The 23,764-nt window shown below is 51.9% G+C and overlaps 1 protein-coding gene across 1 annotated transcript; it reads left to right on the plus strand.

Annotated features, from left to right (window-relative positions):
* The first annotated feature begins 14,163 nt into the window (after nucleotides 1-14,163).
* On the plus strand, nucleotides 14,164-23,073 carry IRF1 (interferon regulatory factor 1). The gene is made up of 11 exons (XM_002744608.7): nucleotides 14,164-14,232; nucleotides 14,960-15,168; nucleotides 16,223-16,314; nucleotides 17,656-17,755; nucleotides 18,570-18,746; nucleotides 18,856-18,902; nucleotides 19,011-19,140; nucleotides 19,326-19,448; nucleotides 20,077-20,126; nucleotides 21,673-21,808; nucleotides 22,087-23,073. Exons 3-11 carry the CDS (start codon nucleotides 16,228-16,230, stop codon nucleotides 22,209-22,211), a joined length of 975 nt encoding a protein of 324 aa, XP_002744654.1. The 5' UTR covers nucleotides 14,164-14,232; nucleotides 14,960-15,168; nucleotides 16,223-16,227; the 3' UTR covers nucleotides 22,212-23,073.
* Nucleotides 23,074-23,764: the final 691 nt, after the last annotated feature.

Consider the following 23,764-nt stretch of genomic DNA (forward strand, 5'->3'; position numbering starts at 1 on the left):
ATGGGCTCAATAAATTCTTGTTGAATGCCTGTGTCCATAGCACTTACTTCTGTGCCTGGCACCTGGGCACAAAGTAAATGTGAATGTGTCAAGTAATCTACTCCCATGTCACCAGTAGTCAATAAGCATCTCTGGGCTAGAAGAGAGAGGGAAAAGACACACATACAGGAAAATGACAAGAAAAAATGAGCAGACAAGACTAAAAGAGAAGATTGATTCCTCCAGAAGTATCTTGGGAGCTTTTTTTTTTTTTTTTTTTTTTGGGGTGGGGAGGAAGGCAGGAAGGAAGGGAAGAAGGACGGTAGGGAGGAAGGAAGGGATGAAGGAAGGAAGGAAGGGAGGAAGCGGGGAGGGAGGGAGGGAGGGAGGGAAGGGAAGAAAGGAAATCAAGCAATGAAAGAGACATTGCTGACCTGGATCTAGAGGTTTACAAGTTGATTTCTTTTTTTTTTTGAGAGAAGGAAAGAAAAAAAAAATAAGTAAAGGAGAGGAAGAAAGAGGAAGAGAAAGAGGGAGAGTAAATGGAAATATTGCTTTATTTTGAAAAAAATTGGATATTAATAATGGCCAATCAATGTTTTATTTAAACTAATGGGTAGGTGTGATGTGGTATTGACAAGAATGTATATTTTGTGTATTTGAAGTGGAGAGCTCTATAAATATTTATTAAGTTTACTTGTTCTTGATCTGAGTTCGAGTCCTTGATATCCTTATTAATTTTCTGTCTCATTGAATCTAAGTCTCCTATCTGGGTGTTAGGATCGTTAGCTCTTGTTGTTGCATTGATCCTTTTACCACTATATCTTTGTTGCTTTAAAATCTATTTTATCCGATACAAGAATTGCAACTCCTGCTTTTTATTTATTTATTATTTATTTTTGCTCTCCATTTGGTTGGTAAATCTTTCTCCATCCCTTTGTTTTGAGTCTTTGTGTATCCTTGCATGTGAAACAGGTCTGGATGTAACATGCCGTTGGGTTTTGGCTGTGTCTTTTGATTGGGAATTTAGTCAATTTAAATTTAGGGTTACTGCCATTTGATGTTGACTGGCTGTTTTATCCATGTGTTGGTGTAAATTCTTCTTTATGTTGGTGCTCTTTACTTTTTGGTGTATTTTTAGAAAGGCTAATACTGGTTGTTTCTTTCTGTGTGTAATGCTTCTTTCAGAAGCTCTTGTAAAGCAGGCCTGGTGGTAATAAAATCTCTGAGTTCTTGCTTGTTCATAAAAGATTTTATTTTTCCTTCAGTTGTGAAGCTTAGTTTGGCTGGATATGAAATTCTGGGCTGAAGGTTCTGTTCTTTGAGGATGTTGAATATTGGCCCCCACTCTCTTCTGGCCTGTAGAGTTTCTGCCGAGAGATCTGCTGTGAGTCTGATAGGCTTGCCTTTGTGGGTTATCCGACCTTTCTCTCTGGCTGCCCTTAGTATCCTCTCCTTCGTTTCAACCCTGGTGAATCTAACGATTATGTGCCTTGGGGTTGCTCTTCTTGAGGAATATCTTTGTGGTGTTCTCTGTATTACCTGGGGTTGAATGTTGACCTGCTTTGCTAGTTTAGGAAAATTTTCCTGAATAATATCCTGAAGGGTATTTTCCAGCTTGGATTCATTCTCTCCGTCGCATTCAGGTACACCTATCAAACGTAAATTTGGTCTTTTCACATAGTCCCACATTTCTTGGAGACTTTGCTCATTCCTTTTTATCCTTTTTTCTCTAATCTTTTCTTCACGTTTTATTTCGTTAAGTTGGACTTTGACCTCTGATATCCCTTCTTCTGCTTGAACAATTCGAGTGTTTAAACCTGTGCATACTTCTCGGAGTTCCTGTATTGTATTCTTCAGTTCCATTAATTCACTCATACTCCTCTCTAAGTTGTCTATTCTCAATAGGATTTCATCAAGCCTTTTGTCAAAGTTCCTAGTTTCTTTACGTTGGGCTACAACATGTTCTTTTAACTCGCCGAAGTTTGTTATTATCCATTCCTTGAAGAGTGATTCTGTCATCAGGAGGCGCTCGTTCTCCATCAAGCCTTGTTCCATTGTTGATGTGGAACTGTGATCATCTTTAGAGGGAGAGGCGTTCTGACTTTGAGTATTCTCAGCTTTTTTACGCTGGTTTCTTCCCGTCATTGTAAATTTATCCTCCTCTCGTCTTTGAAATTACCAACTTTCAGATTAGGTCTCTTGAGTGGACGTCCAGGTTGTTAGTTCCCAGGGCCAGAGCAGCGGCGTTAAAACTGATGGTGCTTTTCTGCCCAGGATTCTCCTGTCTGGCTTCCTTCTTGTTTCCGTAGTGGGCGACTCTGCCTTCCTGGGGCTCCAAACCTCGGTCAGAAGGGGAAGCGGTCCCGTTTACTCTGCTCCGAGAGCTGCCGCGCCGAGGTGCCGGGGGAACCGCTGCGCTGACCACGAGAGTCGCGCTGGCGACCCGTGTGTTTCCACCACTGGGGGATCTTCTGCTCCGTGAGCGACCAGACTTTGTCTGAAAGTGTGGCGTCCTCTAGTTCTCCGCGCCTTCCCTGAGAGCTGCAATCCCGGGATGTTAGCGATCGGCCATCTTGGATCGTTCTCTCTTGGGAGCTTTATGACACAAATGCTTCCCAAGGGAGGGTTAGGCTTCCCTTGGCCGCTGGGGCTGTCAGGTCCATACGGAACATACACAAGGATATGATATAGTTGGCAGTGGAGCTCAAAGGCCTTCCCAGTCCTGCTTGTCAAAGGAAATAGAACATTTTTGACCTTACCAGTTGTTTACTCTGCTCCTGCCCTTCCTGGTGGCTGCAAGTTGATTTTCCCACCCTACCAGCCTCAGCGTGGCAGGCCAGCCCTCCCATGCCTGATGACAGCTTGTTGCTTCTATAGCTTCCACCTGCTCTCAGGCCATGTAACACCAGGGCTGCTAGCTGAGCATGGCACCTGGGGTACGTGGGCAGTTTTGGCAGCCAAGCTAGTTTTTTCTCTTTGTGGACTCTCCAGGAGGCCCCAGCTCTCCCTGAGAGCCCAGCAGGTGAGGGTCTGAGGATGGTATGTGGAGCTCACTTCACCCAGGTGAATCAAGATGGCTGCAGAGCCCACGTCCAGGCCACGGGAAGGAGCAGCTCTTCTGAGCACCAGGCCTGCACTGAGTCCTATGGAGAATAGCACCCATCCACACTGTTGGCCTGGGAGAGAAGTTTCATTGGGGTAGGGCGAGGACCCAGTCTGAATCTGTAATCAAGAGCCACGATGTAAGCAAACTCCTAGAAGCACTGGCTTTTTTTTTCTTTTGGAGACGGAGTCTTGCTCTGTCGCCCAGGCTGGAGTAAAATGGTGTGATCTCAGCTCACTGCAACCTCTGCCTCCTAGGTTCAAGCAATTCTCCTGCCTCAGCCTCCCCAGTAGCTGGGATTATAGGTGCCTACCACTACGCCCAGCTAATTTTTGTATTTTTAGTAGCGATGGGGTTTCAGCATGTTGACCAGGATGGTTTTCAACTCCTGACCTTGTTTGATCCACCTGCCCTGGCCTCCCAAAGTGCTGGGATTACAGGCATGAGCCACTGTGCCTGGCCCAGCACTGGCTTCTTTTCAGAGGTGGGGACTCCAGGAGCCAGGGTCATGCAGGGCAAGGCTTGGCAGGGAAGGCCGCCCTCTCTGTTTTGCAGCAGAAACTTTTCTGGAAAGTGGCTGCCCAGGGCATGGTCCTGCTTGTGGCTGTGTCTGCTTGGACTTCCTGGCTCACAGATGAAGGGTCCAGGTGACTGGGTACTCTTGCTCCTCTGTCCACTATCCACGGGCACCTTCTCCAGCACTCAGAGGTGATCCTTGTGCCTGAGCCACCAGTCTGGAGCTCAGGAGAAGAGTGCGTCTAACCAGGTTTGCATCTGAAGAGCCAGGCCGGTGCTCAGGAATGCTCTTGGATTTTGTTCTGCTGACGTGTCCCTGCCTCCATTCCTAGCCTTGGATAGTTGTGGGGGTAACTCTTGGGCCACGTCCTCTTTTTTAGGGTGCCTGGGGCACCACCCTTTCTCAGGCTTAGCTCTGAGCCCTCAAACTCAGGCCAAATCCTCTGTGGGGCCAGGAGGTTCGTTCAGGGGGAATCTAAGGGAGTTCCTGCGCCCACCTGAGAACAGTGCTCAGCAGAGGATGCAGGCCTTCCTGGGTCATGATGCCATGGGAGAAGGCAGGGACTCCCATGAGAGCCAGCCTCGCTCAGCAGTCATCTTAGAAACCCCCATCTCTGCCTTTGCTTGGGTCCTGGCCTCTCTGGCATCTGGTCAAAGGCTACTGATCAGGAAACAGGTGCTCTGTTTACCAGGTGGCACCTGCCTATCTGCTGTAGCCAAAGTCCATCCTGAAATCCTGACCCACCGTTTCCCGCAGCATTGTGCCTGCACCTGGCTCTTTCTCCAAGACCCCTAAGCTTCCACCTGCAAGAGGAGGGAAAGGGGTTGGTTTCCCATATTAGCCAGCAGGGGGTGCTGTTGCCATAGGGTCAGAGCTTCCAAAGGTCTGAGCTTAGGGAACCAATCTGCTAATCCCCTGGGGGACACCTAGGGGGTGGAACCTGGTTTTGCTGGACAAAGAGCAGGAGGACAATGGACTGATGGACACACCCCATCCAGCAGTGGAGGCACCCTTATCACCTCCTCCCTGCCTGCTGTGTCCAGGCATCCAGTGTCCAAAGGGCAAGGCTGAGCAGTCTTAGGACATGGTTTTGGATTCTATGTGTGGTCTCCAGTGACCTGGGCCTTCCTGGGGCAGCCTGTGGCTTTTCACCTGCTGCCCTACTATCTTTAGCTCAGTGTCCTTAGCTCCCTAGACTCATAACCTAGGACAAAAGCTAAGACCCAAGGTCTTGTTTTGGCCCTGGCTGTGGACATGCAGACTCCTAGGTAGAGTCAGGGGTCTCCTATACTTCTCCCAGAATGGGGCACCTGGGAAGGGCCTGAGAAGAGTCCTGCTCCAGCTAGTCTCATGTCCTGGCAAATTCCGTCATCTGATTCTGCTTTCAACTAGGCCCACCTCTCTCTATCCCCTGTGGCCACAGCCTTAAAATGCCCAGATCACTTGAGCTGCCTCTTGTCTACCTCCCAACCTCCAGTGTGCAGAAAGGACCGGATAGGGTAGGGCACGCAGGCAGGCAGGCCAGGTGCTTAAGGCAAAACCTTTAAGGAGGCACTCACCGTCGGGCTCATGCAAGTATAGAGTTGGCCCTTGGGAGCAAGTGCCTCCTTATATGTTGTACCTTTGGGAGACTATCTCACCTCCTTATATGTTGTACCTTTGGGAGACTATCTCCTGTCCTGGTGTGCCACGGGTGTTATCTTCTGTAGCAGCCACAGAAAGTTTTCTAAAGCATAGGTCAGGCCTTAGTGGCCCTCACAAGACCTGCCCTAGAATTTAATTCAGCAGACATCTGATGACAGACCCTGGTCTGGGCCTTGGCTCCAGAAAGGGAAGCACCATCAGTCCTGCCCTGAGGCGCCTCTGTCTACCGGGATAGAGTCCACGCCTGAGCACAGCACCCAGGCTCTTCAGAGCGTGGCCCCTACTGGCTGGTCCAGCCTCAGCTTCTGGGGCAGCTACTCCAGGCCACACCAAAAGTGAGATCTGTTCTGCACTTTTGAGCCGCCAAGTCTTTTCTTGGGCCAGTTTTACATTCTGGAATGCCCTTCCCTATTAGTAGCCTGTTAACCTTTGACTTTTGAGGCTTTGCTGAACAGTCTCCTCCTCAGAGTAACCATCTATGAACATGACTGAGATAACTTGCTCAGTCTCCATACTCCCAGTATCTCTGCCTCTTTGCCTCATACTCAAGGTATGACACACGTCTGTCACTCTGTAATCGGAGCACACTTATGAAGCGCCTACTGCCTGAGAGCAATGTGCTGGGTGCCAGAGTGAGGGTACAGGGGCGTCTCTGAGCATCCTCTGCCCTTGGAGAGCACACATGCAGGTTCGTAGTGGAGACCATGGTGCTTACTTCTAAGTCCCCTCACAGGGCCAGCGTAGACCCTAGGCTGAGAAACATTCCATGACCATCAGCTGTCTCTAAGTCTTTAGCCTTCTGGAGTCACTTCCTCCACCAAAAGCAAAGCATAACACAGTCATGCCCCAGCCCATGAGGCTGTAGGAAGCCCTCCCCAATATTCATGAGGGTTCTCAAGAAAGGAAGAATGGCTTTTGCTTCCTGGAGGTGACTAGTCACCAGAGGCCACCTGGCTCAAAGTCCCCAGCATACCCTTGTCCATTTTGTCCCCAGTTATGCACCCAGACCTTTAAACACTCCACGTGCAGCACTTCACGCTGGCTATCTGATATGGTGACACCTCCACTGTGGTTTGTCACCTGTCAAGGTGGAGGGCAGAGTCCTGCTTTCTCCCACACCATCCAGGCAGGTGGGTCTCTGCTGACTCTTCGCTCCTCTTTCCAATCATCTAACTCTGCTCTCAACTAGGTCTCCCTCTCTCTATCCCCTGTGGCCAGTCAGTTGGTCAACAGATGCTTTCTTGAGGACTTAATCATGCAGAGAAAAAACTGAAATCTCTCACATCTGACTGAGGTCCTATGTAAATTGAGTCTCTTTGTGGACCTATCTTTCAGGTGAGGAAGAGAACAACTGCCTGATATTAACAGCCCCTTTCCCCTGTTCTGTGTCTGGGTGGCTCTTGCCACTAGGCTTCCAGTGGGAAGACTGTAAGGGGCCACACATGTCAACAGGGCTATGGGAAAGGGAAAGAGGTCCCCTTGGAAGGATAGAACCTGGCAGAAACAACCACAGTGCTGTTTGGAGAAGCCACGTCCTTTCTTCCCTCCCTCTGGACCACCCACCAGTTTCTGTGGAAATTGTCTTATTGCTAAGACCATCTTGGGGAAAATATGCATGCTGCTGAGACCATCTGAATCCACTGTCCATCCTCCCATCTATCCATCTGTCTGTCCATCCATCCATCCATCCAACCATGCCATACTGGTTCATGGGACACCTGCTCTCTGTTCAGCCAAGGCTAGCTCCTGAGGCTACAGCAGTGAACAGGGCCAAGCACCCACAGGGACACCTGTTCTCCCACCTCTGCCCTGCTTTCCTTCCATAAACATACCAATAACTCCAGCATTTGCTGAGTCCAAACCACAAAGACACATTCCTGTGGGTATTTATTAGCTTCAGCTATATCTACCATTTCTAAGACGTAACATTAAATGGAGCCCAACACAGACATTCTGAGGACCAGGTCCTCTCCCAGGTCAAATTTATGGGCTAGGATTAGGGTTGGGTTCTTTGGATCAAAAATACTATTTGGACTGGGCAGAGGACCAGCATCATGGGTCTCGCCCTGGGCCACAGGAGAAAGAAGGGACAACAACCTATTTGATCTGGGGCCCCACTAAAAGCTGCTGTGGTTGCTGGGCCCCTCAGTGGCATTCATTTGCTGTCCTGAGCCTCATTTCCAGGGCTGCCCTTAGAGTTGGGATTCCCAGGCTGAGTCACCAGGATTGCCAGGCACTCATAGTACAAGCTTCACTCTTTCAGTATTTGGACTTTCCCTGGCCCTCTCCCAGTCCAGCTTCTCTGATCCTAAGCCTGGGGTGGTGAAAGTCAATATTGGTCTGTATAGGGAGGCTAGGGAGGTCTTTCTGCCTCTCCTTCCACTGGCTAGCTGGCTGCTTCCAGAATGGCCACTACTGCTACCTGCCCCAGCCCCAGGTCTTCTGGACTGAGGGAGCTCCACTTGGTCTGACTTACGTCTTTCCAAGAGCCAAGGTCTCGGGGCCATAAGGAAAGAGATCCTTACCATAGACTTGTGGTCTCAAAGGCATGCATTTAGAAAACATGGGCTTGCAGGTGACACTGTCCACCTTGACTGCTGGTACTGCTGTGGGCTGCAGAGATCAGGGAGGATACTGGACTCTCCCTCCATAGCCCAAACTCCCAGCCTTCTTGGCTCAGATCCAGGGTCAACCCACCATCATCCCTGGCCTGAGCTCCAAGCCCTGAGGAGGGAAGGAAGTGGCTGACCCCACGGCCAGCATTCCTCTGTGATGACTACAGTCCGCTTTCTGCCCAGCCACCCTAGCTGGAAGGCAGTTCTCAAGGAACCACAAGGGAAGCCCCTCCCACAAAAGCCAAGGCCTCTCCTGCAGAGTGGGGCTTCCTTCAACTGGGGACATGGCAGGACCTGACTGGGCTAGGGGTCCTGTGGGAGCAAGTCAGAAGGCACATGGCCCCCACAGATGCCTCAAACTCATCCTACTCCTTCCCTCACTTAGTAAACAGTCACAAGCCCCTTGTGGAGGTTATCCGGTTCTAGGCCCACTCTCAAGGGCTCCAAGTCGTGTTGGGGGAAATCCTCCAACAAATTAGCAAAAGAGAACACTACTGAGATTATCTCAGTAAAGAGACCTCATCAAATAAGGACAATAAGATAGGATGTGACAGTGGGGAGACAGCTGGGGACCTCAGCCATTTGAGGGGATATCCCAATTCCTCAGATCCCACCTGCTTGCTCACGACCTTCACACCCCCACCCTCGTCGTGAACACCGTCCGGAGAGGGCTAGGGGCAGGTGCATTCAGGTGGGGCTTTTCCGGGGCCGGTTTTTCCCGGCTCCCGCTGGAACTTCCAGCTGGCCACTGACCGGTAACACTGGACGCCCGCCCGTTCCCTGGCCCCCGCCGCTGCTCAGACCTCAGCGCTACCGGCTCGGTTCCCGGAAACTCCTCGATTTCCCTGTGCCGCTGCGTTTGCAAGAAACCGAAACCCAGGCTCCGCCCCTCCAGCGCGGCCCCGCGGAGCCTGGAGCTGGGGCTGACCCTCACTGGGTGGCCGGACCCAAGTTCTCCTCGCCCCGGCCCCTGCGCCCCGCCCCACCGCCAGCTGCAAGGCCCGGGCGGAGGTAGGAGCCATAAGAGTGCCTCCGCGCCGACCCCCGGCGGGCAGCATCCGTCCAGCAGCTCAGCATCACCCGCTCCTCCAACCGGAAAGCCGCGGGTCTAACCCAAATCTCAAGCTGCATCTGATGGCAGCGCCCGGGCGAGGGGCGCCGCGCGGCCTTCCTCTGCGGCACTTCACTGGCGGGCGCCCCATCTGTGCGCTCCCGAGTCCCTGCCAAACCGAGCAGAAAGGGAAGGTGGGAGAGCAGGGAAGAGGGAAGCACAGAGGTGTTCGCGGGAAGCTCTGCACCCCAATTGTTGCTAGCTGCATCTCGCCTGAGGAAATAATGGGCACAGAGAAGTTTAGCAACTTGCCCGAGGTCACACAGCCTGTACTTACTGACCCGGCTGCAAAACCTTGGCCTGCAGCGGGAGGCTGGGCGGGGAAGGAGGAAGTGCCCTGGCCGCGGGCAGGTGAGCCGCCTGGCATGGGCGGGTCTGCCAGCTTGCTGGGGGTGGGGGTGGGGAGGAATGAGTAGGGAGGAGGAGGGCAGCCACCCGGGCTGGGAGGCTTTGCAGTTCTCCCGCTGGCCCTCCCTTTCCAGGAAGCCGGCCAGCCTGGAGCCGGCTGCTCACCCCGATTCACCCCCCGCCGGGGCGGAGCAGGAATGTGGAAGTTGGCCCGAAAGAACTGTACCCCCTCCCCGTCAAACACCCCCCGCACCCCACCAAGTTCTGGCTGGGGCTGTGGAGTGTGGGTCACCTGGGAGCGAAGGCCTACACATCATGACGAAGTGAAGGTGCTGCAGCCCCCACAAAGATCAACAAGCCTGCCAGGGGCTCCTCAGGCGAACGGCAGTGGGCGTGGGCCGTTCTGCAGCACCCACTGGCGCGGGGGAGGAGGGTGCTGATCCCATCAAGCCCCGCTCCAGGTCGCGGCTGCTGGGCCTGGGCCGGGAGCCTCCCCCGGCCTCGGGGCCCCATGGGACTGACGCGGAGCTGAGTTCTCTTTCCTCCCAACGCGGTGTTTATAAGAAATGAAGCTCCGCAGCGGCCATCAGCGGCAGCCCACACTGTCACCCCGCCCCCCTCTCAAGGGGTTCCGGAACAGCCCTGAGCACTGGAGCAATTCCTTGGCCCATTATTCTATCAGGACCCCCTAGTGATTTTCCAGCCAGTTTCAGCCTCCTATTCTGCATTTAGGAATTTTTTAACAGTGCAACGTTTATTCTGCTGTGTCATACAGCATTTTTGCCAAAGCATGGTCTGGTCTGGTGCCCCAGTGTATCTCCAGGGCCAAACCTGGGTTGACGGAAAAGCAGGCCTGCCTGCAATTCATATGTTTTGAATGAATTAAGAGACTTTCTTTCTCTCCAATTAGGCTCCTTGCAGGCAGGGTGATGACTCTTGGATTCTATCTGCAAGCTTTTGGATGCTTTTATGCCTTGCTTGTGTTCTGCAATTCACAGTTTAGGACTGCCTGCCTCCCAGCTTTCTGTGAAAATAGAGATAAAAGGCTTTGAGCATTTCAGAGAGCCCTACTACTTCTGGACCTGGAAAACTGGATGGCATGCTGGGGGGTTTTCTACTTTGGGGACTGTGGCCCCCTCTCTGGGTAGCAAGCTGCACAGGTAGCAGGTCTCCCAATCAAAAACCTTGTTCAGGTCTGGCATGGTGGCTCACACCTATAATCCCAGCACTTTGGGAGACCAAAATGGTGGATCACCTGAGGTCAGGAGTTTGAGACCAGGCCGGCTAACATGGTGAAACCCCATCTCTACTAAAAATACAAAAATTAGCTGGGCATGGTGGGGGCGCCTGTAATCCCAGTTACTCGGGAGGCTGAGGCAGGATAATTGCTGAACCTGGGAGGTGGAGGTTGCAGTGAGCTGAGATCATACCACTACACTCCAGCCTGGGTGACAGAGTGAGAAATCATCTCAAAAAAAAAAAAAAAAAGAAAGAAAGAAAGAGAGAGAGAGAAAAAAAAAAACCCAGTCAGGCCAGGCGCAGTGATTCACATCTGTAATCTTGCCACTTTGGGAGGCCAAGGCCAGGCAGATTACTTGAGGTCAGGAGTTTGCGACCAGCCTGGCCAACATGGTGAAACCCCGCCTCTACTAAAAATACAAAAATTAGCCAGGTGTTGTGGCGTGTGCCTGTATTCCCGGCTACCTGAGAGGCTGAGGCAGGAGAATCACTTGAATCTGGGAGGCAGAGGTTGAGCTGAAATTGCACCACTGCACTCCAGCCTGGGCAACAAGAGTGAGACTCCATCTCAAAAAAAAAAAAGAAAGGAAGAAAGAAAAGAAAAAGAACCTAGTTTAAATCTCACTGGCATCTGTACCCCAGCTCTCACACACTCATTTCTATCAGCAGACGATTTGACCACAGGTTGCCAAGAAATTTCTGTATCAGACAGAATTCATAATCTTAGATAGAAGAAACATTAAACTCTGGAGGAAGAGGGGTCACACATCAACTTAACTACGATTTTCTGAGTGCCCAGAAAATTCCAGGCCCCAAAACAGAGAGGCTGCGCAGTGAATTGACCCTCATCGAGTGAAGGTTGGATGAGAGGTATCCTGTGAAGAAGACCTTGCACCAGGGCAGGGTGCTGGCTACCCTCAGCCAACCCCTAGCTCACTTCAGCTGCTGGGCATGAGGAACCTGCTCAGATTTCTCACAGAAAAAAATGCAGAATTTGTTTCTCACAGAAAAAAATGTAAAGGATGTTCCCCAGATTTTGTTCCCACCACCTAGTAAGTGACCAGTGGTGAAAAGGCAACATACGAATGTTAAGGACCAAAAGGATCCAAGGAGGGAAAAGAAAGGACTTCCGGTTGGTTGCTTTTTGGGCACTTTGAAGAGATCAGGCATTTGCTCTGGGCCTTAAAAAAGACACAGAGATTGAAGAGGTGGGGTGGGAAAGAAAGAGGGAGATTCAGAGAGGGTGAGTGTTGCCAAGTATCCTGAGAAGACAGGGATGAGGAGACAGACACAGATTGTGTTCAGAGAATGGAAATGCAGTGAAAGGTTGATACATTCCTGTTCATATGTTTCATTTGACTAGTGTCATACAGTTTAGAAATAATTTTGATAGTCTAATTTTATAATTAGGAGAGATGGAGAGAGATTATCTCTGTTTAACAGATGAGTAAACTGAGGCCCAGAGAGGGACAGTAACTTGCTAAGATCACACAGCAAGTGGAAAAAGCACAAGAACCCAGGCTTTCAGACTCAAATCCTATGTTCTCTTTTCACCTCCCTTGAGTTTCATCTTCCCTACTGACAAGGGTAGGGAAGCTGTCTGGGAGAGAAGGTTGGAATGGGACCCCAGGTCCAGACTGAGCAGAGATTTGAATGTGGGGCTGAAGGTAGGGGAGCTCAGAAGGCTCCTGGGTGGACCCGAGTGTTAAGGGGATCATTAGAGTTAGGGAGATCATTCTAGTGCAGAGGCACCATCTTCCCAATCTTCCTGGGCAGGACTGATAGGGAGGGAAGCCCAAGCGGCGTTTGGGGCAATAGTCTGGTCCTGGACTGTGAAATCACAACCTGATGCAGGGAAGGAAGACCCAGAAGACCAGGCAGGAAAGAAAAGGGCTGGCTCCGAATTACTCAGAGCCTACAGGAGCCTTCATGTTCTGCTGAGGATATCTGAGAATGTGATACATCTTAAAATGAGATTCATCAAAAGCCATTACAGTAAAAATATTGGTACTTAAACATGACTTAGCTTTATTTCTCTGATTTGGAGTATAGAACACCTAGTCATACTAAGCAGATTCTTATAGGCTTCAAAATAAAATAAGAATCCCTAAGGTTAAAAAAAAAAGGTCAAAGATGTAAATGTAAATGGCAGTTTCATTGGTAAATCCTGACTGGGGAATTTCTCCTAAGCAAAAAGTTACTGATGTGCATAAAGATTTAGCTAATAGTGTTGCTTGTATTATGAAAAAATGGAAATAACCTAACTGTCCTACAATAGGGGATAATTGGGTAAATTTTCATTTATCCTTATGAAAGAATAATATACACCTATTACAAATGATATTGCATAAGTACATTTCATGACATGGAAAGATGCTCGTTATGTCTACATATACACGTATATTGATACCTGTATCTGTGAATTAAAATTAAGTTTTTGTTTTAAAGCACTTTTTACAGTCTCCTGTTGCCTCTACAGGGTCACTGTGGTCAACTTATCAGGCCCCAAGGATGCAAACTTCCTTTCCCTAATCTCATCCTGAATTGTCCAGTGGGTTTTTCAGGTTCTCAGGGGCAGGACAAGCATCTATTTGCTGTACCAAGAAAGGATTCCACAACTCAGGAGTCACTTGTTTTCTCTTATTCTTGCTCAGAAGGTCTTGGTCCCTGCAGCAAGTCCCCACTCCCATTTATCCCTTAAAGTACCCCAAACCCTATCTTTCCATTCCAGAGTGTCAGTGCCCTCCATTTTGCTTAACGCTCAGCTAGGTTCTTTCCTGTTCCTCCTACCTCCTTTCCTCTCCTAGCTCCTGCCCCACCCCATCTGGGAGACAGTTCTGCTCATTCCTGCTGGTATCCTGGGAACCAGGTTTGGCATTGGTCACAGCACTCAGATTCCAATGCACTAGAATGGGATTAACTCATGCATTTCCTCTATAGGAGGGAGGTAATAGAGTGACTGACAGGTCGAATTTTGCATCAATGTGTCCATAGCCTGCAAAATGGGGTGCTGCCCTGGGGAGAGAGCTGGAAATGACATGCCTGGGAGAGAAACTTCCTTCTGAGTGTGCAGCTTTAGGGAGACAAAGGAAGGAGCCTCCCGGGCCAGAGTTTCGGATGGAAAATGTACACCCAGCCAAGTCTCTAGGACTATAAGTTGTGGCGCTGGGTGGGGGGGGGGGGGGGACACGGGGGACTACTTATGAGCAAGAGTTAAGTAGGGGCCCTTACCAAGGAGCATGGGACCTGGGCTCCCCAACCCTTTGACTAGACTCTCGGCGTTGACCAGCCCTGAGCGAATTCCTTCTTGCGACCCAGAACCTCTCTGGGCCAAGCCCTGGGGACCCAGAGATGACACCAATGCTTCCATTAAGGAACTCCCATACAAGGGCGATAGCAAAGCTCTGGAGGCATGAGTGCTAGGAAGGATCGGAGCTACCCTACTCCCACCCTCACTCAGCCGTCTACTCTGGGCTTCTTTGAACCCCTTCTCCTCCTCCGGTTCCCTAAGGCCAGCCAGGGGGAGTCCCAGGGAGGCAGACCGAAAAGGGGCGTGGTGTCATCCCGGTCACTATTAGACCCTGGAACAGCGACCTTGAAAACTGCTCAGCGTCTGTTGCCCGAGTGGAACATAGTGCTTTACAATCTCTTCCCATCACCGCAAACCATCAAGGTAGGGCTACTGTTATTTTATGGTTGAAAACCTGAGGTCCCGAGTCCCTTGGGGGCTGTACCAGCAACGGTCAAGTTTGGATTTCCCCTTGTCCCCGGCCCCAGGCAGCAAACGGGGCAGTAGGCTTTCTGCCTCCTTAACTTCCCCAGGGCAGGTGAGTGACCTGGAGGGAGGGGGCCGTCCCTAAAAACAGGGGTAGTGCTAGGACTGAAACCCTCCCTTTTGATACCCCACTGGCGAGCTTGAGGAGCCAGACTGCCAGTCGGGAGATTCGGCCCGGTGTTCCCACTGGAGAGGGCGGCAAGTGCCCGGGCGATACTCTCACCTGCTTTCGGGAGATAGGCCCCCGTCCCCGCCCAGCCAGGAGGGTGAAAAGGAGCCAGCCCGCTGGGAGATGGCGGAGTGAGGGGAGAGGCTGGGGCCGGGGGCGTTGGGCTGTCCAGGGCAGCCCTCCTCTGGGCGAGCAGAAGCGGGGTGCAGTGGGAGCACGCGGGGCGGGCCCGCGGTGGCCCCGGGGCGGTGGCGCCGGGCCGGAGAGGGTGGGGCGGAGCAGCCGCCCTGTACTTCCCCTTCTCCTCCGCTAGCTCTACAACAGCCTGATTTCTCCGAAATGACGGCGCATAGCAGGCCAATGGGCGCCCGCGCGGCTGTCCAGGGGCGGGGCCGGCCGGGGCTGGGGAATCCCGCTAAGTGTTTAGACTGTTCCGCGGCGCCGCTGCCCTGGCAGAGCGCGCCACTCCTTCCTCTAGGCAGGACGTGCACTCGAGCACCACCGAGCCGAGGCCACCCGGAGCCGTGCCCAGTCCACGCCGGCCGTGCCCGAGGGCCTCGAGACCCCAGCAGCCTCTTCCTTTTTCCCTCTTCCACCCGGAGTCGCGCGGCACTGCAGCCCTCGCGTCGCCGGGACCCTCAAGCGCCGCCGCTCCTGCAGCAGAGGTGAGTCCGCCTTTGCGGCGCGGGGGATCGGCGGCGTCGAACAAAAGGCGCGCGGGGCACCAGGAAGTGGGGGCTCGAAAGCCCCAGGCTGGAGACTCGCTGGCGCGCGGCGTTGCCCGGGCCCCTGCGCGGGCTTCGGCGGGCGCCGTAGGAGCTGCGAGCGGCGGCGCGGGGAGGGCGGGCCGCGGCGTGGACCGCCCACCGGACCAGGCTGCCGGCATCCGGCAGCTTTCGCAGATTTGCGTGCGCGAAGCAGCCGGGGGCCTGTAGGTGGCCCGCTACGTTCGTCCCGCGCATCCACACGCCTTGCAGGCGACCCAGTGTCCGCCCACGCGTGGGTGCCCAGTGCTCCTACCTTTCGGCTGTCCCAGCTCCGCGCCCAGGCACCAGGGTTTTGGACTCCCTGTGCTGGTGGCAAGGGCTGGCTTACTGCCCAGGTGGCTGGAGGGAGTCGTGACCTACGGAGATTGCAGGAAGAGGCGCCACAGGTGTTCCTTGGGCCACCTCTCCTAAGGAGGGGAAACCGAGCCGGAAGGGTTAGCGTCCTGGCCTCAGCGTTGCGGTCGCTGAGGCTGTCAGGAAGGCGTAGAATGGATTCACGGGGGCGGGAGGGGACTGTCCAGGGTTACGGCTAGCCGTTTGCTAGCTACTGGTGACCACTCAAGTCAAGGGAATTTCTTCTTGGCACCAAGCAAAAGAAGTCCTTCCCTTTCCAAAGGATTTGAGTTTTGAGCAAAAAGTTCTGGAATTAGGATTTCTGTGCATTTTGTCTCTTCCTGCACATGAATTCTGAAGCCATCAATTTGCATCCTTGTCTCCTCCAGAGACTGGCTGGGAGGAGCTGAAGGAAGGGGCAGAAGCATTTTTGCCTAAGATGCTGAAAAAATTTGGAGAGCAGATTTATTCCAGTGCAGCTACCCTCCCCGCTGAGTGTGGTACCTAGTAGTTGGCTCAGGGAAAGGGAGGGTAACTAAGTGACCTCGGGTGGGGCAGGTCAGTGTCCAGGTATTGTTCAACGGATTCCAGACTGGAGCCTTCTGTCTTCTCTTTACAGCCAACATGCCCATCACTCGGATGCGCATGAGACCCTGGCTAGAGATGCAGATTAATTCCAACCAAATCCCGGGGCTCATCTGGATTAATAAAGTGAGTGTAACTCTTTGGGTTTTCCTGCTACTGTTTTAACCCATGTACTTCCGGAGGGACCAAAGCTTCAGATGCAGCTCAAAAAGGGAAGTGATAAGGGGACAGGCAGATGTTTTTCCCAGTGGGTCCTGCATGCAGGGAGTATGCAAGGCCCAGCCTGGGCCTCACTTACACGACTCCTGTCTTCTTCCCTTCCTGAGGTAGGGCACTCACCTGAAGGCACTTCCAGTTTCCAGCAGCACAACTTTCCCAGCATCTGCAGAGCTGGAGTTCTGATCTCCTCTGAGGGAAACCCTTACAAACATACACAGCATCCTGCAGGGCTCCAATCAAATACAGAAGACTGCAAAGTGGGCACTGCTGGGCAGAAACGTGGCTGGCTTAGCAGAGAACAAATGAATTAATCTTGTACCAGTCACTCTGGCCCAAGAAGCCTATAGCTGGTGCACTTGGGGCAACATAGACCCTACAGACTTAGTAGCAATGATAGTATTCATAATAAGAACTAATGCCTAGTTATTATAGTGTGTGCCTGGCAGCCGCTAAGTATGTTACTTACATTGTGTCATTTAATCCTCGCAATAGTCCTGTGGGGTAGATCCTATTAATGTCATTTTCAGATAAGGAAACAGACACTGAGAGGTAGATCATAAGATCACACAAAAAGTGTTGAAGCCAAGATTTGAATAGTCTGACTCAGAAATCCATGCTGCTAGTCACCAGTGATAATCACAGTAAGACCTTAGACTTCATATTTGTCACTGTGTCCCTACACATTCTCTGGTTTTTATCCTCAAAATTTTGTTGGATATGTTTTCCCATTTCAGAGAAGACAAAACTGAGGGGCAAAGAGATACAGTGACAATGCCAGGGTCACACAGTGTTCATCATCCAAGTCTAGCCCAGAGCTCCCTCAGTGTTATGACCAGGACCTCCTGTGTAAGAGCCTGTGGTCCCAGGTGTCCTGAGGAGTCCTTTCTAATGGAAGTTCTTCCACGTTGGTGCTTACAAGCCAGAGAGAAACATCCCAGAGCTTCAAAACTAGGGCTTCATGGGGAGGTTGCCCTCTGTGGGTCCTAGCACATCTGTAACAGGCAGAGGAAGTTCTTTTTGAGCTAATAGTACTGTAGCTCAGAACTAGGAATACCTCCTGAGAGATCCAGATTGGTCTATTTAAGCCAGTCTCAAGATAGGTCAGTCCAAGCCAGATGTCAGGGGGAAAAGGGGAACTCAGCCTTTTCTCATACCTGTCTGGCTGGGCAGGCCTGGGTCTCAGATTCAGCCCCAAAGTCTGTGGTCCCTGAGCTGACACAACCTTGTGTTTATGTGTATGTTGTTCAGGAGGAGATGATTTTCCAGATCCCATGGAAGCATGCCGCCAAGCATGGCTGGGACATCAACAAGGATGCCTGTTTGTTCCGGAGCTGGGCCATTCACACAGGTGTGTACCTGGGACTCAGGCCTAGGAAGGCCAGGGTAGAGACAAGGGGAGGCACTAACGTTAACACAGAGGCTCTTCACTGAGGTGCCTGAGTTCCCTGAGACAGCATGCAGAATTACTGGGAAGAGGAGCTGGTGGCAGACCTGTGGTTCCAGAGAAGAGAGTCCATCATTTCAGCAGATTCTCAAAGGGATTTATAAAGCCAAGATCTTAGAAAGTATGTGGCTTCAGGGAGTTTGTGGCTAAATCAGAGTTCTCCCTGCAAAAGCCTCTGTGAAAAGCAGGTGTAAGCCAAGGGGCCTGCCTTTGCCATCATGTTGCCCAAGGCCCTTGATCTAAGGCTTATGTGGTTGGTGGCCTCATTTATCCTTGAGGGATGGAGCTCTAGGCCCATCTCAGAACAGTCAGACCGCCTGTTAGTAACTGTTCTCTGCTACCCGATCTGTGCCCACTCCCATGTTTGGAAATATCAGGTAAAACCCCAGCCCCTACCCTCTGGCTGCTGACAGCCCAAGGAGGAAGACTGGGCATGGTCTGGGACATAGACAGTATACTTTTGGGATATGAGGACTCTAGTACTTCTGGTTAGGCCCTTCACTGAGGCCTGCTGGATGTGTTTAAGCCAAGCCTGGGCATTTGAGAAGGCTCAGGGCCTAGGACCCATGGAGTGTCACCGGGAGTACCTGCTGGTTTGACCACTGTGGCTCTCTGGTAGCATGAGAGCTCAGGGATACCCTTGCCTTCTTCCTCCAGGCCAGGGGCAGCTGATGATCCCATGACCCTGACGATCCCCTTTTTTTCTCCTGCCCTCTAGGCCGATACAAAGCAGGGGAAAAGGAGCCAGACCCCAAAACATGGAAGGCCAACTTTCGCTGTGCCATGAACTCCCTGCCAGATATTGAGGAGGTGAAGGACCAGAGCAGGAACAAGGGTAGTTCAGCTGTGCGGGTGTACCGGATGCTTCCACCTCTCAACAAGAACCAGAGAAAAGGTATCCAAAGACTCTGGGTCCTCGGGAAGCCCTCAGGGAAGGAGGGTGGAAGAAGGTCAACTGGGGCTGGCGAGTGTGTACTAAGGCTGACAGCCTATCTGCCCCACAGAAAGAAAGTCGAAGTCCAGCCGAGATAAGAGCAAGGTCAAGAGGAAGGTGAGTGTGGTCCTAAGCAGCCAGGCCTTTGGTCACCTGTGGGTCAGGGTGAGCAGTGGAAGAAATGCTAAGGTGGGCCTGGGCCTAAGCTGCTTTTTCCCTCCACAGTTATGTGGGGATTCCAGCCCTGATACCTTCTCTGATGGACTCAGCAGCTCCACTCTGCCTGATGACCACAGCAGCTATACAACTCCGGGCTACATGCAGGACTTGGAGGTGGAGCGGGCCCTGACTCCAGGTGAGCTGGTCCAGGTCTGGCAAGGGACCCCACAGATTAGTGGGATAGCTCTTTCTCTTGGGTCCTGGAGGCATGGTGCTGGCAGATGGTGGCCCGTTAGTGCAGGCTGCAGGGTGGGGGGCACTGGATGTCTTGCAAACTAAAAAAGGACACAGCCTTGACCCATGGCTTCTGCTGTCCCCTAGCACTGTCGTCGTGTGGTGTCAGCAGCACTCTCCCCGACTGGCACATCCCAGTGGAAGTTGTGCCGGACAGCACCAGTGATCTGTACAACTTCCAGGTGTCACCTATGCCCTCCACTTCTGAAGGTTGGTGCTCCTGGGGCCTGGCCTGCCTGCTTGACTGTCTGGGTCTTGGGCAGGACTTCCTGAGGGAGAAAAGATGCTCAGAACTCCACCTGGCACTGAGCTGACTGAGCTGGGCATTGCCCACTCTTAGCCCCTGTGGGGGGAGGCAAGCAATGGGGACACTAGGAGGGCAGTTCAGAGAGGGCTGCAGTGCAGTGGGGGCTGGTGAGAGGCGGGAAGGTGGCCAGGGGCTGCATTTTGGGGTACTGGTTCTCCTTCCTCCTCTGCAGCCTAGCATCTGAGGGTGAGGAAGGAAGTGGGGTGGGGGTGGGAAGAGGCGGGGCTTCAGGGTTTGAGAGGCTGAGTCACCAGACCAGTGTCCTGTTCTGGAATCTGGAATGTGTGTGTGTGTGTGTGTGTGTGTGTGTGTGTGTGAGAGAGAGAGAGAGAGAGAGAGACAGGGAATCTCCATGGCAGACAGGTCCACTGGGAGGTAGGGGTGTGTGTGTGTGTGTGTGTGAGAGAGAGAGAGAGAGAGAGAGAGAGAGAGAGAGACAGAAAGGGCATGGGGATCTGGTGGGCTGGAACTAGAATTGTAGAGTGAGTGTGGCTGACTATCAGCCAATGTCTCTGCTTTCGCCATCCACAGCTGCAACAGATGAGGATGAGGAAGGGAAATTACCTGAGGACATCATGAAGGTAAAGCTCCTTCCTGTCTGGGCACTGTTGAAGTGGCCGTTTCTCAGTGAGGAGAGAGAACCAGTGGAGCTTCCAAATCAGAATATGGGCAGCTGCTATTGTCACCTGGCTGTTTACATCATCCCACAAGTGCCACCTTCATGTGGCTTGACTGATGGGAAAGTTACAATGGATAGGGAAGGCAGGTGGGAGGCCTGGCTTCCAACAGGCCATCCTGAAGCAAGCCTTGGGGCATCAGACAGCTCTGTGAGTCAGGCACTATCCGAGATGGGTCCCTGGCCTGCATCCTCCGCCCCAACATGCCCCAGCCCTGCTAGTTCGGGAAATGCACATCAGGTTTCAGTTTGGGAAATGCACATCAGGTTTCAATAATCAGTCTTTAGGATCTGTAATATGATGGCTTTAAAGAAAAATTTAGCAAATTATCCTCCAGGTATTTTTTCTGCTTCACTTTTAAAAGTGAATATAAAAGGCCAGGCATGGTGGCTCATGCCTGTAATCCCAGCACTTTGGGAGGCTGAGGTGGGTGGATCACTGGAGGTCAGGAGTTCAAGACCAGCCTGCCCAACATGGTGAAATCCCGTCTCTACTAAAAATACAAAAATTATTTACAGGATGCAGTATTAGAAATAAAGAAAAAGAAAAAAAAGTTATCCAGACGTAGTGGCAGGTGCCTGTAATCCCAGCTATTCGAGAGGCTGAGGCAGGAGAATTGCTTGAACCTTAAGGTGGAGGTTGCAGTGAGCTAAGATCACACCATTGCACTCTAGCCTGAGTGACAAGAATGAGACTCCATCTCAAAAAAAAAAAAAGTGAATATAAAAAAGTTTTTGCAGCTGGGTGCCGTGGCTCACGCTTGTAATCCCAGCACTTTGGGAGGCTGATGCAGGTGGATCACCTGAGGTCAGGAGTTCAAGACCAGTCTGACTAACATGGTGAAAGACTGTGTCTGCTAAAAGTGCAAAAATTAGCCAGGCCTGGTGGCATGCACCTGTATCTTAGCTACTCGGGAGGCTGAGGCAGGAGAATCGCTTGAACCTGGGAGGTGGAGTTGCAGTAAGCTGATTATGCCATTGCACTCCAGCCTGGGCAACAAGAGCAAAACTGTCTCAAAAAAAAAAAAAAGTTTGCAGAAATTGTGCCCCAGCTTTTTCCATCGGCCCAGAAAATTGAGACATGGGCACAATTCCTTATCTCTAGCTTTTCTAGTCATCTTTTCTTGACTTGTTATGATAACCTTTGTTTTAAGCCACGTTCCCTGTTGCTATGTCCTTACACAGTTGAGAGGGAAGTCGTGAAGATACTGTGCCAGAGAGTGGCCATGGGAGGGGTGGGAAAATGAATTGAGGCCCGGTGCCAACATGCGTTTCTTCCTCCTCCCTCCCGGGCCCTGTCCTGTCTGCAGTGCACGTCTGTATCCCATCTGAGAATGTGAAATCGCCAAGGGTGTGATCCTGGCTGAGAGGAGCTGGCTCATTGAGGGCAGGGCCACAGGATGAGTCTGCACTGGAAGGGAGTTGATGGCTTCTTGCTCTTCTGTCCCCAGCTCTTGGAGCAGTCAGAGTGGCAGCCGACAAACGTGGATGGGAAGGGGTACCTACTCAATGAACCTGGAGTCCAGCCCACCTCTGTCTATGGAGACTTTAGCTGCAAGGAGGAGCCAGAAGTTGACAGCCCAGGGGGTAAGAAGGCCCTGGATCCTTATGGCTTCTTATAGGAGGGAGAACCAGGTAGGGATGGGGAAGGCTTGGGGGCAGGGACAGGGAGCAGTGCGGTAAAGCAATTGGGGTGCTGACACATTGTGAATTAACTGCTGTTCCCATGCCTTAAGGTGTGCATGAAGCTGAGTGGATGTTTGCTGCTGTGGTGTGAAGAGTAGAGGCTCTGTCTGTGGCCTAGGGGAAAGCACACCTTATGCCCCCATCCTTCGCCCTCATACAACCTTTTTCACATCTTCTAGGTGATATTGGGCTGAGTCTACAGCGCGTCTTCACAGATCTGAAGAACATGGATACCACCTGGCTGGACAGCCTGTTTACTCCAGTCCGGTTGCCCTCCATTCAGGCTATTCCCTGTGCACCGTAGCAGGGCTCCTGGGCCCCTCTTACTTCCCTAGGCAAGCAGGTCCTGGCATCATGGTGGATATGGTGCAGAGAAGCTGGACTTCTGTGGGTCCCTCAACAGCCAAGTGTGATCCCACTCACTGCCAAGTGGGGATGTGGCCTCCCTCCTTGGGTCAGTGGCCTCTCAGGACCTGGCCGGCCAGCGTCTTGAGTTTGTCTTGTGGAGTAAAGCTGGCCCTGCCTCCTGGGAAGATGAGGTTCTGAGACTGGCATGTCAGGTCGGGGACTTGGACAGGAGTCAGTGTCTGGCTTTTCCTCTGAGCCCAGCTGCCTGGAGAGGGTCTTGCTGTCACTGGCTGGCCCCTAGGGGAACAGACCAGTGACCCCAGAAAAGCACCAATCCCAGAGCTGGCTCTGCACTAAGAGATAGTTGCACTAAGTAAATCTCGTTCCCAAAGAACTACCCCCTTTTCAGCTGAGCCCTGGGGACTGTTCCAAAGCCAGTGAAATGTGAAGGAAAGTGGAGTCCTTCGGGGTGGTGTTCCTCAGCCTCAGAGGAGCTCCACACTGCTCCCTGCTTTGGCCAAGGGGCTTGGGAAAAAACTTGGCACTTTTTCTTGTGGATTTTGCCACATTTCTGATTAGAGATGTACACTAACGTTTCCCCCAAGCTCTTGGCCTTTGCATTTATTTATACAGTGCCTTGCTCGGCGCCCACCACCCCCTCAAGCCCCAGCAGCCCTCAGCAGGCCCAGGGAGGGAAGTGTGAGTGCCTTGGTATGACTTAAAATTGGAAATGTCATCTAACCATTAAGTCATGTGTGAACACATAAGGACATGTGTAAATATGTACATTTGTCTTTTTATAAAAAGTAAATTGTTCACTGGGGTGTGGCCTTTTATTTAGAGAGAAATTTAATTTGAAGATGATTTTACTTTTTATGGAAACAGTCTGATGGACTCATTATTGGCATCTCGCCTGAGCCTGACTTTTGGGTGAACAGGGATATGCATCTATTATCTATTATAAAATCCTTTTGGCTTGGCGAGATGGCTCACGCCTGTAATCCCAACACTTTGGGAGGCCGAGATGGGTGGATCACCTGAGGTCAGGAGTTCAAGACCAGCCTGGCCAACATGGTGAAGCCCCTTCTCTACTAAAAATATGAAAATTGGCAGGGCATGGTCACGGGTGCCTGTTAGTAGGGAGGCTGAGGCACGAGAATCACTTGAACCCGGGAGGTGTAGGTTGCAGTGAGCTGAGACTGTGCTGTTGCACTCCAGCCTGGGCAACAAGAGCAAAACTGTCTCAAAAAAAAAAAATCCTTTCATTTGGCCAGGCATGGTAGCTCACGCCTATAATCCCAGCACTTTGGGAGGCTTAGGTGGGAGGATCACCTGAGGTCAGCAGTTTGAGACCAGCCTGGCCAACTTGGTGAAACTCTGTCTCTACTAAAAATACAAAAATTAGCCAGCCTGATGGCAGGTGCCTGTAATCCCAGCTACTCAGGAGGCTGAGGCACGAGAATCACTTGAACCCGGGAAGTGGAGGTTGCAGTGAGCTGAGACTGTGCC

The sequence above is a fragment of the Callithrix jacchus genome, chromosome 2 (assembly GCF_049354715.1).
Source record: "Callithrix jacchus isolate 240 chromosome 2, calJac240_pri, whole genome shotgun sequence".
NCBI lineage: Eukaryota > Metazoa > Chordata > Mammalia > Primates > Cebidae > Callithrix > Callithrix jacchus.